Source organism: Platalea leucorodia (assembly GCF_965183815.1).
Source record: "Platalea leucorodia genome assembly, chromosome: 2".
Lineage (NCBI taxonomy): Eukaryota > Metazoa > Chordata > Aves > Pelecaniformes > Threskiornithidae > Platalea > Platalea leucorodia.
In genome coordinates, this window is record NC_138824.1 from 11,356,626 (window position 1) to 11,377,770 (window position 21,145).

General features: G+C 41.1%; 1 protein-coding gene across 1 annotated transcript in view; it reads left to right on the plus strand.

Annotated features, from left to right (window-relative positions):
* Window positions 1-20,765, plus strand: part of MTNR1B (melatonin receptor 1B) — a gene marked incomplete at both ends in the record, with an annotated part of 33,159 nt that extends 12,394 nt beyond the window's left edge. The window contains one exon of the mRNA XM_082305033.1: window positions 19,897-20,765. Within this exon, the coding sequence (XP_082161159.1) occupies window positions 19,897-20,765 (869 nt within the window). The remainder of the gene's footprint in view (window positions 1-19,896) is intronic.
* Window positions 20,766-21,145: the final 380 nt, after the last annotated feature.

Consider the following 21,145-nt stretch of genomic DNA (forward strand, 5'->3'; position numbering starts at 1 on the left):
ATTATCTACAGAGTTAGAATTCACAAAAAGCAGGTGTGAATCACTTTACACAAGGAATACTTGTGTACATTTTGCAGAAAAAAGATTACCTTTCCCGAGGCTTTCCTACAGGAACCAGCTAACTACGCTATTAAAGTGTAGCTAACTACTAGATAAAATTAGTAACTACACTGAAGTACACCAAACTTCACTGGTAGCTACACTAAACCAGGTAACTAACCAGGTAACTAACTGCTAACTACACTAAACCAGCTAACTATACTATTCAAAGCTCCACCAAAGCTGACCATGCATTCTGTTCTGAGTAAAATGCTATACTCTTTCCCCTGTGCTTCATTCATGAAATGTAAATAAAAGTCATCTGCAAAAAGTACTTTGGAAACTATAAGAGATGCAGCTATGTATTCTTTCTTTTACCCCCAAACACTGCCAGTGCCACTGAGGCCAAAATAACTTATTTGAAAAATTGAAATGCCTTCCACAACACTTCCAGAAATTTCATGTATAATTTATTTTCAAGACAGGATTACAGGCCTATGGGTAGCCTCAGCCTATGAGAATATGTGACATGTTTCCAATTAGTGTCTCATTCTCAGCTATTGCTTTTTAGTTTAATTACATCATAACCTAAGCAAAGTCTAACTTAATGAATGGTTGGAAGACAAGCAGTCAATAAAATTGTAGGATGCTATAAGAAGGTACCACTTCTGATTCATTAATACGGTAATGAATAGTTGATGGAGTAACTAATCCTGGAAATCATTTCAAAAAACATGAAGGACAAGAAGGTGATTGGTAGTAATCAGCATGGATTTAAAAATGGAAAATCATGCTTAACCAACCTGATAGCCTTCTACAATGACGTGATTAGCTTGGTGGATGAGGGGAGAGCACTGGATGGTGTCTACCTTGACTTTAGTACAGCTTGTGACACCATTTCCCACAACATCCTCATAGACTAGCTGACAAAGTAGGGGTTAGATAAGTGGACAGTGAGGTAGATTGAAAATGGGCTGACCGACCAGGCCTGAGGGGTTCTGATCAGTGGCACAAAGTCCAGCAGGAAGGCAAGCCACTAGCGGTGTGCGTCAGGGGTCAGTACTGGGACCAATACTGCTTAACTTCTTCATTAATGACCTGGATGATGCAGCAGAGTGTACCCTCAGCAAGTTCACAGATGATACAAAACTGAGAGGAGTGGCCAATAGGCCAGAAGGTCATGCTGCCATTCAGAGGGATGGGGACAGGCTGGAGAAATGGGCTGACAGGAACCTCATGAAGTTCAACAAGAAAAGTGTGAAGTCCTGTACCTGGAGAGAAACAACCCCAGGCACCAATATATGCTGGGGGACACCCAGCTGGAAAGCAGCTTGACAGAAGAGGACCTGGGGTCCTGATGGACAACAAGCTGATCATGAGCTAGCAATGCACCCTTGCAGCAAAGAAGGCTAACAGCCTCCTGGACTGCATGAGAGCGTTTCCAGCAAGACAAGGAAGGTGATCCTTCCCCTCAGCACTGATAAGGCCACACCTGGAGTGCTGTGTCCAGTTCTGGGCTCCCCAGTGCAAGAAAGATATGGACTTACTGGAGTGAAGTCCACTACAGAGCCACTAAGGTGTTAGGGGCTTGGAGCATCTCCCATACGAGGAGAGGCTGAGAGAGCTGTGACAGTTCAGCCTGGAGAAGAGAAAGCTCGGGGGATCTTATCAATGTGCATAAATAGCTAGTGGGAGGGAATGAAGAAGAGGCAACCAGATTCTTCTCAGTAGTGCCCACTGAGAAGACAAGAGCTAATGGGTACAAATTAAAACCCATGAAATTTCATTTGAACACAAAAAAACTTTTTTCACTGTGTGGGTGGTTAAACACGGGAACAGGTTGCCCAGAGAGGTTGTGGAGTCTCCATCTCTGGAGATACTGAAAACCCGACTGGACACAGTCCTGGGCAACCTGTTCTCACTGACCCTGCTTGAGCAGGAGGGGTTGGACTAGATGATCTTAGGAGGTCCATTCCGACCTAAAAGGGTCTGTGATATGGTGATTCTGTAAGGCTCCAGCATGACATCATAATTTGCTGTAAAAAACTTGTATTTTAACCTAAGTACTTGTGGAAAGATTTTCATTTGACATAATTGACAGAACTCTACTAACAGCACTGGCTTACTGACGCATAGGTAGGCTTTGACTCATCCTGACGTCTGAGATCCCTGATTTCTGAAAAGCTTGCTTTTTTTTTTCAGTGCACATATGTTTAAAGGTAGTAAATTTTCTGTGCCTTTAGTGTGGTCTTTCATTGCTTACTGCCACTATTTTTCCACCCTTTATTGCTCCAGTTTGGAAAAGACCAAACAGAAAAAGAAAGTGAATAGAAATATGTTTGCAGTGGTATTAGTGCCTTTGGTTGCATGTCATCTGTTTAGCAAGGCATAGCCTTTTGATAAGTAATAGGAAGAGAATACTTTGTGTTGGCAGAACTCTGTATTTGCAGTATACAGTGATACTGAAAGCAGCTGGGAGGTAAACTCTCATGAATCTTCTGCATCAGTAGGTCCAACAGTTAACTGAAACATAAAAATAATTTTCTAAAAGAGAAAACAAAGCAGCACACCTTCTCGCACTTTTAATTACACCAGCACAGTCACCTGACAGAAAATGCTATATTTAAAGAACTTCTATTAAATAGAAAGGCCTAATTCTTAGATAATGCAACAATTATTAGATTAATAGGGAACTGGTATCCTTATATGCCTTTGTCTTGTTACGTTAGAGGTCATGGTAGAAAGAAAATTTAAAATTCAAAGTCCCCTGCCAAAAGGCAGGTAGTACACTGGCATATTCCAGGTAATTTACTAGCATAAAATATAGTGGTAGAAAGAGACCATTGTGGTGTGGATATATAGAGCAGTTCTACTCAAGAACACAGAGCCTATCTATAAGACCTCTAAAGTGACTGCAAAAATACTTGTTGTGAGATTCAAAGGTGGGGCTAGAGCCCAAGAACAACAGATTGTTTTTGGAATCAGTTTTCACGTTAAGCAAGATGTTCCTTTCTTTTTTTACGCTTTTTTTTGCAGTCATTAGAAGCAAAATGTGTATAAGGTTAATCATATGTTGAAGCAGGCCTTGTAAAAAGATGATTTAACCATAGTGATTTGCCTAGAAAAAAACGATCTACTGGTAAGCAGGTTGAAATAGTTTAAAAGATTTTACCTATGATGATGGTTCCAGGTATGAAACATTAACTACACAATCCAGAGTCTAATTTCAGTGCTCGACATTTGTTGCTTCAAAGTTGAGCAAAAATTAACTAATTTGAGATCCTTTAATTATGCCTTTAATTAGATAATCTCAAAACAATGTAATCGTCTTTAGTCATTCTTATAAAACACCTGGTAGGCTAGGACCATAAAGATTGTAAAACTTGCTATACAGTCAGCTTCCTGGTTAAATATGAAGCAAGAATATCTGGTCTGCTTATGGAGAGCAAACAAAATAGTGAAGTACATGACCTTCAAACACAGCTTACTCATGGAATAAAATTGGGAGGAGCTGTTGACACTCTCGAGGGCAGAGAGGCCCTGCAGAGAGATCTGGACAAATTAGAGAGCTGGGTAATCACCAACTGTATGAAGTTTAACATGGGCAAGTGCCGGATTTTGCACCTGCGACAGGGCAACCCCGGATGTACATACAGACTGGGGAACAAGAGGCTGGAGAGCAGCCCCGCGGAGAGGGATCTGGGGGTTCTGGTCGACGGCAAGTTGAACACATGCCAACAGTGTGCCCTGACAGCCAAGAGGGCCAACCGTGTCCTGGGGTGCATCAAGCACTCCATTGCCAGCTGGTCGAGGGAGGTGATTGTCCCGCTCTACTCTGCACTGGTGCGGCCTCATCTTGAGTGCTGTGTGCAGTTTTGCGCACCACAGTACAAAAAGGATACGAAGCTACTAGAGAGTGTCCAGAGGAGAGCCACAAAGATGGTGAAGGGTTTAGAGGAGAAGCCGTATAACGAGCAGCTGAAGTCACTTGGTTTGTTCAGCCTGGAGAAGAGGAGACTGAAGGGAGACCTCATCGTGGTCTACAGCTTCCTCACAAGGGGAAGAGGAGGGGCAGGCGCTGATCTCTTCTCCTTGATGACCAATGATAGAACCCGAGGGAACGGCAGGAAGATACACCAGGGGAGGTTTAGGCTGGAGATTAGGAAAAGGTTCTTTACCCAGAGGGTGGTGGAGCACTGGAACAGGCTCCCCTGGGAAGGAGTCACAGCACAAAGCCTGACAATATTTAAAAAGCATTTGGACAAAACCCTCAGACATATGGTGTGAATTTTGGGGTTGTCCTATGCAGGGACAGGAGTTGGACTCGATGATCCTTGTGGGTCCCTTCCAACTCAGGACATTCTATGATAATATATACAAAAGCGATTTCCACTTGAGCCTGATTTAGTAAAAATGACATTAGTTTGTCCCAGTTTGCAGGTGTATTCACCCAGTAAAAGAGGTGTGACTCAGTACTTCATGCAGACAGAAGTCACCCACTGCTGTTTCTGGACCACAGGCCACCGGGTCGCTCACTTGGGTTACAGCTAGGATTCCCACAAGGAGTTAGTCTGAATGGCTAGTTGCAGTTCACAGTGCTCAAAGATCATCAAAGTAGCATGTGGAAAAGGACTCTGCAAACCTGGGTAAGCTGAACCTAGTATTTGAGTATCTAGATAAGGAGGGAAATTCTGGCCTTGCTAAAGCCAGAGGGAATTGGTTTCCAAAAATATTTTTGCTAGGATCTGGTGCCTTTTCCCTCTTTCTGTGCAGCTGTCACCACACTCCATGCTCCACCCCCCGGGTCTGTAAACGTTGGTTGGTCCAGATTCTCTGTTCGGCTCAGGCCATTATGTCCAGTCAGAGACTGTCCACATTCTGCTGCCACAAGGAATCTGAAGACACAAGCATAAACAAAAGAAATCCCCACCTGCTCTAATCTGCACTGGGACCTGTTCTTCTGACCAAGCAACTCTAGCTCGCTGTTAATGACCACGTCTTTTGTCTACCTACATAGTAGCAGGTATGATCTTAGATGGCCTCTGCTATTTAGTAGATCAAGTAGAGCCCTCATCTGGTGCAAAATCAACAGCATCTTCCCCCCTGTTCCCTAATGAAAATGGTAAATATCTTGTGTACTCATTCCTTACTAGAACAGGTCACCCAGAGAGCCTGTTGAGTCTCCATGGCTAGAGATAGTCAAAACCTGACTGGACATAGCCCTGAACAACCTGCTGTAGCTGAGCCCTCTTCAAACAGGAGGCTTGGACTAGATGATCTCCAGAGATCCATTCCAACGTAAATGATTCTGTGGTTATATGTCTATGCCTATCACCCTTCATTTAACTATCTCACCAATATCATGACTCACAGGCCCAGCCAGAACAGAGTTTTTGTCTAGTCATTTTGCAAGGCTTTTACTGGCTGTCAGAAAAGACCTTAATTCAGGAAATTATCATTACAGACTTTGCCTGTATTGAGTTGAAACACAAACCAGCCAATGCTTTAGAAGAGAATACACCATCCCTTTCTGTAAATGCATTTTATTTTCTCATCTGTTTACATGCTGTTTACAAACTCATGAGTATCATTATAAGATGAATCATATCAGTGTACTTTGCTTTAAGCCCTTGTTTCCAAAAGAAGCAGATGGCACAGACTGACAACAGCTTCCGAAGACATTCATCTCCCTATGCATGTACAGTGATGAGGCCTTCCAAAAGCTCAGAACAAAAAGGGTAAGACTTCCTCACTGAAAGGTTATAATGGCCATTTTGATCAAGTGTCATCTATTTTCTTCCTTGGCAAAACAGAAAACAAGAGAAGGGAAAAGAAGATCATAATGAAGGGATTCCAGAGAATGTTAGAAGCATTGGCAACTTGTCAGTGTAAGTGTTCTCCATATTAGGTGTTACCATATTTACTGCAGTATATCAGATCCCATTCCATAGAATTCCAGGACTGTCTCAGGATCCCCCACTGTGTCTGGGAGCTGAACATAGGAACCCTTAAAAGTACATAGCAGCAATAAGGGGCTTAGATTTGATTTCTTTTTGCAGCTGTAACTAGTTTGCATGTACATGCTTTGCATGTACTTGTTTCTGGTTGTGTAGCTGTCACATGCTGTGAGTCCTTCATCTGGAGACCTGCAGAGCAGTTGAGTAAATCACTGTGGAAATTATCACATGCATTTCTTAATTTCCATGAGGAGATCCCAACATTTGTACTGGTCAAAATGCTCTGTTCTGTTTAAATGGGTCTACAAGGCAAAGCTCCAAGATGCACCTTATCATAGCTGACCAAATCCTTTGGCTAACTGGTGCTGAGTATGTCCCATAGTCTGCAATAGTCCCAATTTTATTCACTTGGTGTATCTGCAGGATATTTTTATTACCTTCTGTAATATCTTGAGCCTTATATTTCAAAATAGAATTATTTTATGTTCTGGAGTTGGGTTTGTTTTGTTTTAATTCAACTAATTTGCTAGTGAATATTGAAAAACCCGCAAACCAACCAGCTTAACAAAACAAAACATGTTTTTTGTTTGCACAAAATTATTTTCATTCTTCAATTTCCTGCCCTTCTTTCTAAAAGAAGGTGGAAGATAAGTTATTCTACGGATCTGAATGTTGTTTTGTTGCTGTAAGAGAGAAAAAAAACCCAACATAATTTCCTTTGACCCAAATTCAGGCTAAAGACAGTAGCAAAGGTGAAGGTAATAGAAGGTAATAGTGAAGGTAATAGAAGATGAGCTAGCCTTTCACACAATATAAATTAATATCTGCCAGGACACAATAAAGTTTTGTCCAGAGTTTTCAGCAGTGTAATGTCCTTGCTGTGTTTGCTTCCACATTTCAGTCTTTTATAGTTGATCTGAACCAAGTTTTAGGTTTTCTTTTTTTTTTTTTTTAAACAAAATAGCATCCTACAAAATGCTACATATTACACTTTTTTCTGTGGAATGCAATATAGTGTTGGGAGACTGAAAGAAAAATATGTTATTAACAATAATAGGTTGCCTAGCTATTTATAGGATCTGACTAGATTGCACCTATTGTGTTTTACAGCTTTTCATATTAGTACCTTTGTCAGCAGTAAATGAGTTTTCATACTTGCAGTTGTTCATGTAGGTTTCCTATTCTTCCTGGGTTGAAGCAATCAACAGCTGTGATTACTTCAGGTGAAGAAAATTAAGCTGATAGGTTCTGACAGATACAGGAAACACAACTTCTTCCATGAATTAGTGAAAAAACAGTCTGGTTTTGTTGTTATTCAGTGATTGTGCTTAGCAACTGAAGGTTCTGAAGCTGGGCCGTCAGTGGTGCCCACAGGAGTAAGCACTCAGAGTAAATGTCTTGGCTTCATTCCCCGCATGAAAAGCCATAGTACCCTAGATAGAGACATTCTCTCGGCAACAACAAGGGCCTTTCACCATCCTAGACTAGATGGCAAGATCCTGACTTCAGTGTGAGGGCATTGGTATAAGGTGTCTTCACGCCTGAGCCTGCTGCAAAATGTAGACATACAGAACAAGGTTATTGCATCCTCAAATATTTTGTCAACAAAAATGGGCTGGTTGTGTAGAGTGGCTCGCAAAGACCTGAATGAGAATGTCACATCCTATCACTCAGACCAGCACAACAGGAGAGCCCAAGAAGGAGCTCACTGAAACTTACTGTCCTCATCATAAAAGCAGTTGTAACAGTACAGACCAAGGGCATAGCTAGCCGCATGCTCTGTCTTTAATTGTAGACATAAGCAGACACAAGCAGGCACTCAGGAAAAAAAAGAGACCAGAGCAACCCTATGTGATACTTCTGTGTTCTCTCAACTTGTGATTCCTTCCAGCTCAGAGGATTTCCTGAACCTAGTGTATTCTGTCTATTTAGTAACCTTCAACTGATGTCTCTTTCAAGTACTTTTCCAGTCTTCCCTTGAATACAGGTAAAACTTTGCATCTGCAAGATCTGTTAAGGAGTTCCACAAGTTTACTAGCTATTGCAGCAACCACCCCCTTTTGTTTGCTTTGAATCCCATTAGTTTCACTTAATAGGGTCTAGCTCTTCTATTGGCTCCATCCCTCGGTACCAGTATGCCACTACAGTGACATTTTGGAGCAGTGAGCTGGACAAGCACTGGCATTTTTTCCAAGGTGTATCTAATAGAGGTGGTATTATCTAATAGAGAAGAGCAAGGCTCATGAACCTTGAGTATTCTTTCTAATCTGTGTCTTGGGAGAGTCCCTGCACCCATCTATCTCAGTTTCCCACCTGTTCAATCATGAGAAGGATTTTTAATTTTTTTTTTTTTTTCCTGCTTTGAGACAGACTGATGAGGAGCACTTACAGTACAAGTGATAACCTGTGTGTTCTGGTTATAGGGTGAAATTCTTGAACATAACCTAGAAAGAGACAAGCAGGCTAACCCCAGAAGAGCAGCAGGGCTGGTTAGTAGGACACTTGTTTGCAACTATATAGTTGCAATAACAGCAACTATGGGAGACTTAGGCTCGAGTCCTTTTCCGAAGAAAGGCTCTTCTACCATGGAAGTGTCCGAACAACTAGGCAATAAGGAATTCTCTAGAAGAGCCTGTCTGCCTCTTCTGCTTCCCCTTTTCTTTCTGAAAACACCCAGTACCAGGAAAGTTCCTGCAATCTCAGAAAGTATCAGAAGCCCAGAAAAGTATTTATCACGCCATAAATGTAGTATCTGATTAGCGATCAGATTTTTGCTCTGGAAGAGCAAGCCACTTGCTTTTGCCTTCTGCCCTGCCAGAGGGTGCGATGTGTTGTCTCTGTTGTGGCTGGTGCACTAGGTGGCAATAGAGAGTCACCACTGTCCCTACTCGCACCTGAGGAAGCCACAGGCGAGCAAATTTATACACCTAGGGGTTACAAATCTCAAGCCTTTAGTAAGTTTTTAACAGCAGAGCATTAGAAATATTTTTTTCCACCTGCAGTCTATTACGAAACTCATGGCAGCAAACTCACAGCAAGTACTGGTGCTCCCATATTAAACCACAGGGAGAAGAAGCCTGAGTGCACAGAAAAAACGGCAGCTTTGCTGACTGGGTTATATTGATACCTAGCTGCCAAGCATGCCAAAATCATGATCTCAAAAACATATTAATCAAGAGTGCAACTTAGGTGCCTCTTTTCAGCAAGACTATGTTGACACCTGAGAGCTGCAGCTTATAAGCCTAAAATTCAGCTCCTGCAAATGTAGCTTCCAGCATCAACTCATTGTTGCAGTATTAAACAGTAATTAGTCTGGATTTCACTTTTCTGTGAAAACACAGGCATATACCTTTCAGGGTGTCTAGGCCTGGATTTCCTCTGAACAGAAAGCTCTCCCAAAGCCTTTGGGTATCTGCACAGTAAAAGGATAACTGCCACAGTAAATACTCTCCTCCTGCTCTGTGTATAGTACAGTCCTGAAGGGCAAAGGAGTCCAGGAAGGCTGGACATTCTTCAAGAAGGAACTCTTAAAGGTGTGGGAGCAGGCCATCCCCATGTGCCGAAAGACGAGCTGGTGGGCAAGAAGACCGGCCTGGAGGAACAGAGAACTTTGGCTGGAACTCAGGAAAAAAAAGAGAGTTTATGACCTTTGGAAGAAGGGGCAGGCAACTCAGGAGGACTACAAGGATGTTGTGACGTTATGCAGGGAGAAAACTAGAAGGGCCAAAGCCCAACTAGAACTTAATCTGGCTACTGCTGTAAAAGACAACAAAAAATGTTTCTATAAATACATTAGCAACAAAAGGAGGGCTAAGAAGAATCTCCATCCTTTATTGGATGCAGGGGGAAACATAGTGACAAAGGATGAGGAAAAGGATGAGCAGGCAGACCAGTTGCTCTCAGGGTACCCAGCCCCCTGAGCTGGAAGACAGGGAAGGGGAGCAGATTGAAGCCCCCATAATCCAAGGGGAAACGGTTAGCGACCTGCTACACCATGTAGACACGCACAAGTCTATGGGGCTAGATGGGATCCACCCAAAGGTACTGAGGGAGCTGGCGGAGGAGCTCACCAAGCCACTTGCCATCATCTCTCAGCAGTCCTGGCTAACCAGAGAGGTCCCAGTAGACTGGAGGTTAGCAAATGTGACACTCATCTACAAGAAGGGCCGGAAGGAGGATCTGGGGAACTACAGGCCTGTCAGCCTGACCTCGGTGCCAGGGAAGCTTATGGAGTGGATCATCTTGAGTGTCGTCACATGGTACATACAGGACAAACAGACAATCAGGGCCAGTCAGCATGGGTTTATGAAATGCAGGTCCTGCTTGACTAACCTGATCTTCTTCTATGACAAGGTGACCTGCTTAGTGGACGAGGGAAAGGCTGTGGATGTTGTCTACCTATACCTTAGTAAAGCCTTTGACACTGTTTCTCATAGCATTCTCTTGGAGAAACTGGCTGCTCATGGCTTGGACAGGCATACTCTTCACTGGGTGAAAAACTGGCAGGATGGCTGGGCCCAAAGAGTTGTGGTGAATGGAGTCAAATCCAGTTGGCAGCCAGTCACAAGTGGTGTTCCCCAGGGCTCAGTGTTGGGGCCACTTCTGTTTAATAACTTCATCAGTGACCTGGACAAGGGGATCAAGTGCACCCTCAGTAAGTTTGCAGATGACACCAAACTGGGTGGAAGTGTCCATCTGCTGGAGGGTAGGAAGGCCCTGCAGAGGGACCTGGACAGGCTGGATCATTGGGCCGGGGACAACTGTATGAGGTTCAACAAGGCTCAGTGCCGGGTCCTGCACTTGGGTCACAACAACTCCATGCAATGCTACAGGCTGGGGGAAGAGTATGTGGAAAGCTGCCCGGCGGAAAAGGATCCAGGGAGCTGGTTGACAGCCAGCTGAATATGAGCCAGCAGTGTGCCCAGGTGGCCAAGAAGGCCAAGGGCATCCTGGCTCATATAGGAATAGTGTGGCCAGCAGGAGCAGGGAGGTGATAGTGCCCCTGTACTCAGCACTGGTGAGGCTGCACCTCGAGTCCTGTGTTCAGTTTTGGGCCCCTCACTACAAGAAGGACATTGAGGTGCTGGAGCGTGTCCAGAGGAGGGCAATGAAGCTGGGGAAGGGTCTAGAGCACAAGTCTTACGAGGAGCAGCTGATGGAGCTGGGGTTGTTTAGCCTGGAGAAGAGGAGGCTGAGGGGAGTCCTTATTGCTCTCTACAACTACCTGAAAGGAGGCTGTAGTGAGGTGGGGGTCGGTCTCTTCTCCCAAGTAACAAGCGATAGGACAAGAGGAAATGGCTCAAGTTGTGCTAGGGAAGGTTTTGATTGGATATTAGGAAAAATTTCTTCACTGCAAGGGTGGTCAGGCATTGGAACAGGCTGCCCAGGGAAGTGTTTGAGTCCCCATCCCTGGAGGTATTTAAAAGAGGTATAGATGCGGTGCTTGAGGACACGGTTTAGTGGTGGACTTGGCAGTGCTGGGTTAACGGTTGGACTTAATGATCTTAAAGGTCTTTTCCAGTCTAAATGATTCTATGATTCTACTCCCAGTGATGGTAGAGAATTTTCCTTATACAGACCATACGATAATTATACTCACCAAATATTTTAAACAGTTTCATAGAACATACGTTTCCTAAAAAGAAATAAACTGAACATTCCATAGATCAAAGACCAGCCTTGATTCATTGTCTATGTTGTATTTTTTGCTAGAGTTTCTAAAATACTGTGGTGCTAGTGAAAATGTATTCCCTGTCCCTCTCCATTACATGAGTCTGTAGCATATCCCACTAATATCGGAAATCATGCAACATAACTACAAAGGAGCGTATCACCACTGTCATATTCAAAGAAAATAAAAACCCATCTGGCACTTGTTTGGAGCATTATGTTAAACCTTCTGTTAGTAATACACTACTGAACATTATACTATATTAATATGTCTTGTTAAATCAAAGATTACCCTAGGTCTTGGCTTGTAGTGTCACAGGGAACTCAAATGTCAGTGTGTGAAAGACTTAATTCTCTGCTCCACCTGCTGCCGTTGTCCACTTCTGGTGGCTTCATTCCTGCTGACATGAATGGAGTTTCATCTGAATTAGGCTAGCAGGTTTTATTTGTTCTGATGGATTGTGAGAAAAAAAAGATTTGACACGGGTGATTTTAAACAGATTCAAAAGTTACCTATTTAAAAAAATCAAGAACTACAAGAGCTTAAATACTGTAAAAAAATACTAATCAAGGAAGTCAAAACTAGAGACAAAAATTAGTAGTGAGGAAGTAAGAAGCATCAGCCTTTCTCCAGGAGCAGCTAACGTCTTCCTGCATGCCATTTGAGCCGTATTTGCTGAGCCACTCTGGAAAGAGAAACAAAACCCTACCCAGTCCTTAGTTCCACCTGCCTACCTGGTGCCAGTTCTTCAGTCCCTCCAGAGTCATGTTTTTCTTTACGCATTAAAGAGCAAACCTTAAGAAGAACCCCCACAACCAAGCCTGAAATGAGCTGCAAGAATTATAGGAATTGAAGCCCAGTGGAAAATATGATAGGTCAGAAAAAGTAGGTGTCCCTAGCAGCATCAAGAACCAGCAATAAGGTGGCCAGGGCTTCCATTTAAAAGCCACCGCTTGAAAGTTTAGCAGAAGTCCTGGGTCAGAAAGCATAACCTGCAATCTTGCTATGCAATTCTTCCATAAAATATGCCAAAACTAACTAAAATTTTGGGAAGATAATCAGTGAATAAGTAGTAAGTATCCATGGACATACATATAATGAAGAAGCTCCAGAAGTGGGACCAGGTACACATCTCCATCACAGTTATCATCTGTTTTGCCAAAATCCAGAACTCTGAGCTGGAAAACCACTCATACCTTGCTAAAGTTTGCACTCAGACTGGCACTTGGAATAATCTGCTGCTTAAGTGGTTTGGCTGAGCAGATTGGTCCTTAGTTTCAGTCTCAGGGCTATTCTTATGCAACCAGGAGCAGAGACATAGATGTCAATTTTATTAGAGGTCAATTTTATACCAGTTTGCTCTTAGTTGAGTATGCTCCTGTTTTATCTAGTCCAGACCTTGAGACTCACTTTAATGAGGATTCAGTAGGGTCTAGAGCCTGGAAATTATATTTAAGCCTGGTTCTCAAAAGGTGACATTGCACAAGAAAGTTCAAAACAATACTTCATCAGAGCTGCATAGTTTCTACTACTAATTAGTTATTAGAGACAAGGGGAGATTAAAGAGGGACAGGCTTCTTGACTGAAGGACTGACTGCTTTCTTCAAGCTGTTATATATGCCTCTTCAATCTTCATGTTGGTCTAGACTCAAACAATAGACCCAATAAGCCACTTGCTGTAGCGAATCACGGCTAACATGCCTTGGGATTAACGCACTGCTATTTCTCTTTGTCTGAAGGTAAGATCTACTCTTTTAAAAGTGGTAGGAACTATGAAAGTGGTTTAGGCTTTGATTTTTGTTCTTTTACATCCAAATATAATTCAAGTATTTCATTTTTTTTCATTTTTGTTGCTTTCAGTATTTCATGTTCTTATTAATAAGACGTCTTTATTTTCTTATATCTGATTAATGTCTCCTTTAAGTCTATGGTAATTCTCCCATTACCTTCAGCAGTCATTAAAGAGGCCTAAAAGGCAGGTAATTTACACTAATATAATATAATATAATATAATATAATATAATATAATATAATATAATATAATATAATATAATATAATATAACATAATATAATATAAGCCAATAACATTAAGATTAAAACTATAAAAATAACATTTTGTTTCCACAAATTGCTGGTAGTCAGAAACAAAAATTATAGGCCACCAGCAAGTTCCATACCAAGCCTAGTATCAGGATTAAGGTTACCTTTATTAGAGAGAGGTGATGTCACAGCTGAGGAAGGATTTTGTATGCAAGCAGCATATCACTTATGAATTATGATCGAGACTGTAAAACTTTTTTTTCCTTTAATGACTTACAGGAAAGAACTAAGAGACTAGACTCACCTTGTGTATTTTGTGAACATTTTAAAAATAGAGCAAAAAATAATTTTGTATGCTTAGTGTTAGGAACTTACAGAATGGATGACACCATGCATCCCTGAAGTGAATATCTTGTGTCTTTGGCTAGAAGACTGTCTACAAACTGAGCCCAGATTCTGTCTTTATACATCAGCCACAACAAGAAAGCTATCGGAAGCCTTCCAGAACTCTCTTTTTTAAGTTTGAGTACAGGGGCTACAGGAGTCTGGCAGAGGAATAAAAAAGGGTGTCAAAGAGTGAGCTAGCACTAGAGAAATGCCTAGTGTCTATGGACAGACAGTCTGTCAGTCTAACTTCTTTTTGACGATATCTATTACTGTGAACTCTGCAGAAGATGATTGGCTTCATTTTATAGAATGATAGGACTCTTATTTACTTCATTGAAGTCAAGATCTTGCTCCTCCTTTAGTACAGGTAAATACCTACAGGTAGTTGTCAGAGTGATATCATAGAAAAACCCTAGTTCTTATCATTCTCAGCCAGTATAAAAGGCTATTTAAATGTAAACAGTACTGATTATTGGAGGGGTTTTTAAACCTTAAGCCCAAACAAAGAGCTTTCCCACTTATATTCCAACTGAAGATATAATGAAGTAAGAAATCTGCAAGAGTAAGGTTAGGATATCGAAATTGAAGAATACAATAACTATCCTGAGTCATCAATCCTTGGTATTTAAAAAAATCTACCAATGCATTATAGTCATTCACTTTCTGCCTTGCCTGTCCCTACTCCTGACATTTGTTGCTACACAGCGACCCAAGTTCGACAGTAGGAGAGGAGGGGCAGAGCGAAATGCAACAGTCTGCACGATAGGCTATGTAGAAACAATTTTCCTGTCTTGAAGCTAGGCCTTTGTATGCTAAAGAAGACAAGAGTAATGGATGCAGAAGAAGAGTACACAAGTATGAACATTACTGTAGCCAGGGGGAAATAGAGCTAAGAGTGTGATGTCTGTATGCAATGTGTAACAACTTGTTAAACAAGTATGTAACAACTAAAACACCATCTGATAAAAAATAAAATGCCATGATATATAATCATTTTAGCCAGATTGAAACCAAAGAAAGAAGCAAAACCTTTAAAAAATCGTTGGTGATTGCAATTGCTTCTGGTTTTGATAGAGACATTAGAACTCAATTGTCTTTTCAGAAGGCAGATGCTTAGCCCTTAGGCATCCTGGCCTCACCAAAAAGTTTGTTGTGTGATTAAATTCCTACAATATCAAGTCATACCAAGGCTGCAAGAAAGTGTGAAAGTTCTCTTTTTTCTGGTAATTGGGGTAACAAAACCAATATGCGAGACTGCTTCATGAAATATCAATCTCATTCCATTGCACCCAAAGTCAACATCAGCTAAACCCAGCTATCAATGTTTAAAACAGTGCAGATGTGTATCTTTTTGAGTCCCTGGCTAGATATTTGGCTTTTAGTAGCTACTGCTTGTAATTAAGGGGTCTTTAGATTCCAGTGAGCAAATGTGTTTCTTATAAATTAGTATAATCTTCTGTCTGATGAAACTGAAATCTAGGAACAAAGTCCATTGGGTAAATTATGGAAATAATGATAATAATTCCAACTAGATGAGCTTCCTGTGGTTTCTATTTTGTTACAGATAGCAAAAAGTTACCTCTTTGGTTATCTTACAAATGTAATTAAAGCCACTCCAGATGCTGTGTCTTAGGTGTATCGAGGAACATTTACTTTCTCCAAGCACTTAAAAGACATCTAAGATCTTTGATTTCTCAAAATGTTGATTATGTATTTTTTATGAATTAGAAAAGTTTCTCTCTACTTTTGTAGATTATTCATTGCAGTAATATAAAACTTCATCCTGCAGTCAGCCAAATAGAAAGAAAAAACATTGGACCTTACTTTTCAGTGCACAGTGTGAACACCCAACCCTGTAAACAGCCATAAAAGTGACAAATCGCTTGAGGTCTTTATAGATATTGCACCATTTTTCTTCTACGTTGTAAAGTGGTATATTATGTTTTTGACAAGTTCATTGCTAACTGTCCTTATTCATTGCAGCTGGAATTTTCAAGAAGTCCTAAATTACACTCAGAATTTTGAAATTCTCCTGACAAATGTACTTTACAGCAAATTTCCAAATATGATTGAAAGAGCTGAATGCCCACTTGATTTTAACTGAACAATTACATTTTGTGTATAAACTGACTCTGGGAGGCCTTACAGATTAGATTAATCTTAACACACACCTTGGCCTAAACTCTGTCTTTCTCCAAAAGGCATTCTAAAGCAGAAAAAAGTATTTTTTTCTTTCTTTCTTCTGACTTTTCTATCTTCTAATGTCAGATACAGTGATGAAAAAATGTAAGAGAAATTCTTGTTGCCATGATGTAAATACATTCTGACAAAGATGCCTCTGCTCCTTTGTTAGTCTTGTCTTTTATCCTACTTATCATATGGCTAGAAAAGGCCTTCAAAGTCATCTCGTCCTTCCTATGCTCAAAACAGGGATCAGCTGTATCTAGGCCAGTATTGATGAATGTTTATTTAACTTTTTTTCAGCTTCCAATGGCAGACTCAAAGCAAGGTGTTCCAGCACTTCCTTCTTCTTGCCATAAAGTGTTTTTCTCAATGTCTAATCTGAAACTTCCTTGTTGTGACTGAAGCTTGTTTGTGTTCGCCACAGTCATGGGAATGGATTATATCCTTCCTGCTTCACTTATTTGAGGTTATCACGTCCCCCTCAATCCTCTCCCTAGTTTGTTCAATCTTTCCTCACAGATCGTAAAACTAGTAGACATTTGCTTTGCTCTAGATTAGCTCTAATTAGGGTTTACTTCTTTCTTGAAGTGCGAAGCCCCAAACTGGAGGCATTTTTCTAATGCCTTAGCAGTCTTCAATATCCCCATAAGTGATCTGGATAATGGGATCAAGTGTAGTCTGATGAAGTTTGCCAATGATACCAAACTAAGTGGGGAAGTAGACACCCTGGAAGGAAGAGACACCCTGCAGGAAGATCTGGATAGGCTGGAAGAGTGGGCTAACAAGAACCTTATGAAGTTCAACAAGGACAAGTGTAAGGTCTTGTACCTGGGAAAACATATTCCAGGAGCGCAGCACAGACTGGGATCTACCCAGCCGGGTAGCAGCTCTGTGGAAAGGGACCTGGCGGTCCTGGTGGACAGGAAGCTCAACATGAGTGAACAGGGTGCTGCTGCGGCCAAGAAGGCCAATAGGATGCTGGGTTGCATCAAAAAGGGCATCACCAGCAGAGATAAAGAAGTCATTATCCCACTCTACTCAGCGCTTGTCAGGTCACACCTGGAATACTGTGTACAGTTCTGGTCCCTGCTATACAAAAAAGATGTGGACAGGCTGGAGAGGGTCCAGAGAAGGGCCACCAAGATGATCAAAGGACTGGGAAGCCTTCCATATGAGGAAAGGCTGAGAGAGCTGGGTTTCTTCAGCCTTGAGAAAAGGAGGCTTAGACATGATCTCATCACCATGTCCCAGTACTTAAAGGGTAGTTACAAAGAAGATGGAGACTCCCTTTTTAGAAGGAGTCACACAGTGAGGGCAAGGGGTAACAGGTACAAGTTACTCTTAAGGAGATTCTGATTGGACATTAGAGGACAATTTTTCACAATGAGAACAGTCAGCCATTGGAATAATCTCCCCAGGGAAGTGGTTGACTCCAATACACTGGACACTTTTAAGACTCAGCTGGACATGGTGCTGGGCCATCTCCTCTAGACTGTGCTCTTGCCTAGAAAGGTTGGACCAGATGATCCTTGAGATCCCTTCCAACCTGGTATTCTATGATTCAATCCTGAGTAAGACAGAAAAATTACTTTATATGTTTTCAAAGAGTTATGGGTATGCATCTGAAAATTATGTTTGCCTTTTCACACCAGCATAACATTACTGAATTGTATTCAGTATAGCACATATAAAGCCAGCAGGAAATGCCTCCTTGTGCAGGTCCAACAATATACTCAAATAGACCCCCTCAACCCTAAAGCAGGGAGTGACTATGACTTGGGAGGACAGAAAAAGCAACAGTGCTATTGGTTTTACATCCTACTTCTGAGACAAATAGCATGGAATTGCTGCAGTGAACTGTAGCTATGATTGATAACACTTGTTTTGGCCTTTGATGCATAAAGAGAGTGTGAGACAGTCTGCTAAATGTATAACAAGAAACTATGTAAAATAAGTTGTACACCACTCTTGAGATGAGCCATATTTCTGTAGCTACAGATGGATCATCCTGCTTTCTAAGTTCACTAGCTGTTGTGCAAATTCCGATGAGCATGGTCTTCCCCTGGGAGAAAGAGTGCTCCCCATTCCTTAATTCAGGTTAAGCAAGCTATAGATACAGAGCAGGTGGAACAGTTTAATCCTACAGGGTTGTTGGTTTTCTGGATCCCAGCTAATGACGTCCTTATCCACAGCATTATTTCTGTGCTTAAAATTAAATGGAGCACGTCTTTCCTAGATAAGGGTTAGAAAGCTCAGAATTTGTAGAATTGAGTATCTATTTGCTCTTTTAAAAAAATAATTAGGTTCTACACACAATTTTAAAAGCTACTTGGGTCTTTTGCACATCTGTTCACTTTGTGAAGGACTTAAAGCAAAAAAGTGAGTATGCAAACCAGAAATGTGTTTTATGCTACGTAAATGCCAAGAATCTAAAGTTAGTACCTCTATTTTCTGTCTCCTGGGGAGTTCCTAGAGAAGGATTTCACATTTTTCTTAAAAAGCAAGGAAGGCACTACTTACCATGGTAAGAATCTCATCTTTTCAGGAATATGGTTTACTATCTCACTATTTTATTAAAGTATCCTTCGATACAATGCCCAGAAATTTCAAACTGATGAAAAGGACACTGTTTAAAGAGAGATGGTAAGTCTTAAACATATCACCAAAACTTCTTTAAACATCATCATCAGAAAAGGATCTAAAGGCTCATCCCATGAATTTCATAGAATCATAGAATCATTTAGCTTGGAAAAGACCTTTAAGATCATCGAGTCCAACTGTTAACGTATCACTGCCAAGTCCACCACTAAACTGTGTCCCTAAGCACCACATCTGCATGTCTTTTAAATATCTCCAGGGATGAGGACTCAACCACTTCCCTGGGCAGCCTGTGCCAGTGCTTGGTAACCCTTTGGGGGAAAATATTTTTCCTAATTTGAATACTTTCTCTTGCATTCATGCATTTTTCCTTTGTAAAATTAAATATGCCTTTCTACAGAGGGTGGTCAAGGCAATTCACTCTTTCTTAGTCAATCCAATGGGAAAATAACTGCAGGATGGGCAGGCCATTCATACAGAAAATATCTGTACTACAGACTACTGTGTAGCAATTTAGCCATAAACTAACACATCCTTCTAATCCTTACAGACCTAGTCCTTGCATATCCCTTCCCTTGATACCTGTCAAGCCTGTTGTATTCCAGTGATAGGTTAGAATGACATAATAGCCTGCCTACCTGGCACAATTTAGACTTTTTTTTTCTTTTTCATCTTATTCAATCCAGCTGTGGAGTTAGCTACACTGAAACAACTCAACACATGCTTATGTAATGGATGGCTGATGATTATGGTTATTAAAGATTAAAATAGAAAGGAGGATATAATCAAGTCACCAACAGATTTGAAACATCATGTTGCTGCAGGTATTTCCATGGTGTTCTAAGTTGAATTGTAAAATAATTTCCCATACAGACCTAGTCATCCTATATACCTGCTGCTTGCTGACATCAACAATAATTTAGCATTGCAGATATCCAAAATGATATATCATATTTTCTTCTTGTTCACAACTATGCTAGCTTTCAGACTTATGTCTATGTATTTTTCTTTTTCCCTAGGTAATGCATTTGTGGTAAGCCTGGCTTTGGCTGATCTGGTGGTGGCCTTGTATCCATACCCACTGGTGCTCTTAGCTATTTTCCACAATGGATGGACTTTGGGTGAAATGCACTGTAAAGTGAGTGGCTTTGTGATGGGACTAAGTGTAATAGGCTCTATTTTCAACATCACTGCAATTGCAATAAACCGATATTGCTATATATGTCATAGTTTTGCCTATGACAAAGTGTACAGCTGTTGGAACACAATGCTGTACGTCTCCTTAGTCTGGGTATTAACAGTAATTGCAACTGTGCCAAATTTTTTTGTTGGCTCTTTAAAGTATGATCCACGCATCTATTCATGCACATTTGTTCAGACTGCAAGCTCCTACTACACGATAGCTGTTGTGGTAATTCACTTCATCGTCCCTATCACCATTGTGAGCTTCTGCTACCTTCGAATTTGGGTTTTAGTGCTTCAAGTTAGAAGACGAGTCAAGTCAGAAACAAAGCCAAGACTGAAGCCAAGTGACTTCAGAAACTTTCTTACCATGTTTGTGGTTTTTGTGATTTTTGCCTTTTGCTGGGCACCTCTAAACTTCATTGGACTGGCTGTAGCCATTGATCCTACAGAAATGGCACCAAAAGTTCCTGAATGGTTATTCATTATAAGCTACTTCATGGCCTATTTCAACAGCTGCCTTAATGCAATAATATACGGACTTCTTAACCAGAATTTTCGGAATGAATACAAACGAATTTTAATGTCGCTGTGGATGCCAAGGCTTTTCTTCCAGGACACATCCAAAGGAGGAACTGATGGTCAGAAGAGCAAGCCTTCTCCTGCTTTAAACAACAATGACCAAATGAAAACTGATACCGTGTAAATGTGTGATAATCAATGCAAGAGTCTGTCATGGAGAACTCCAAGATATAGTTGTAATGTTCTGGTAATTTTTGTTTACTTTTGGGGGCTTTCCATTTGGATGGCACTTTGTGACTGGAATACTGTCTTCTTGATAAAGCACATTGCTCTCAATTCATGATTTATACAAGACATCAATTGAAAATGCATTTCAGAATTAAAGCAGCAGGTGAGTGCAAGCTGGTTTAGTTCTGAGAGCTGAATTCTGCTCCCAAACATATGAATGAGGCATTTTTTTTTACTTCAGTGCGAGTTTTGCATTCTTTATACAAGGTCAGGATTCATTTCTTAGAAGAGGTAGTGATGGTACTTGTCTATGGGCACAGCAGCTCATCAAGGCTG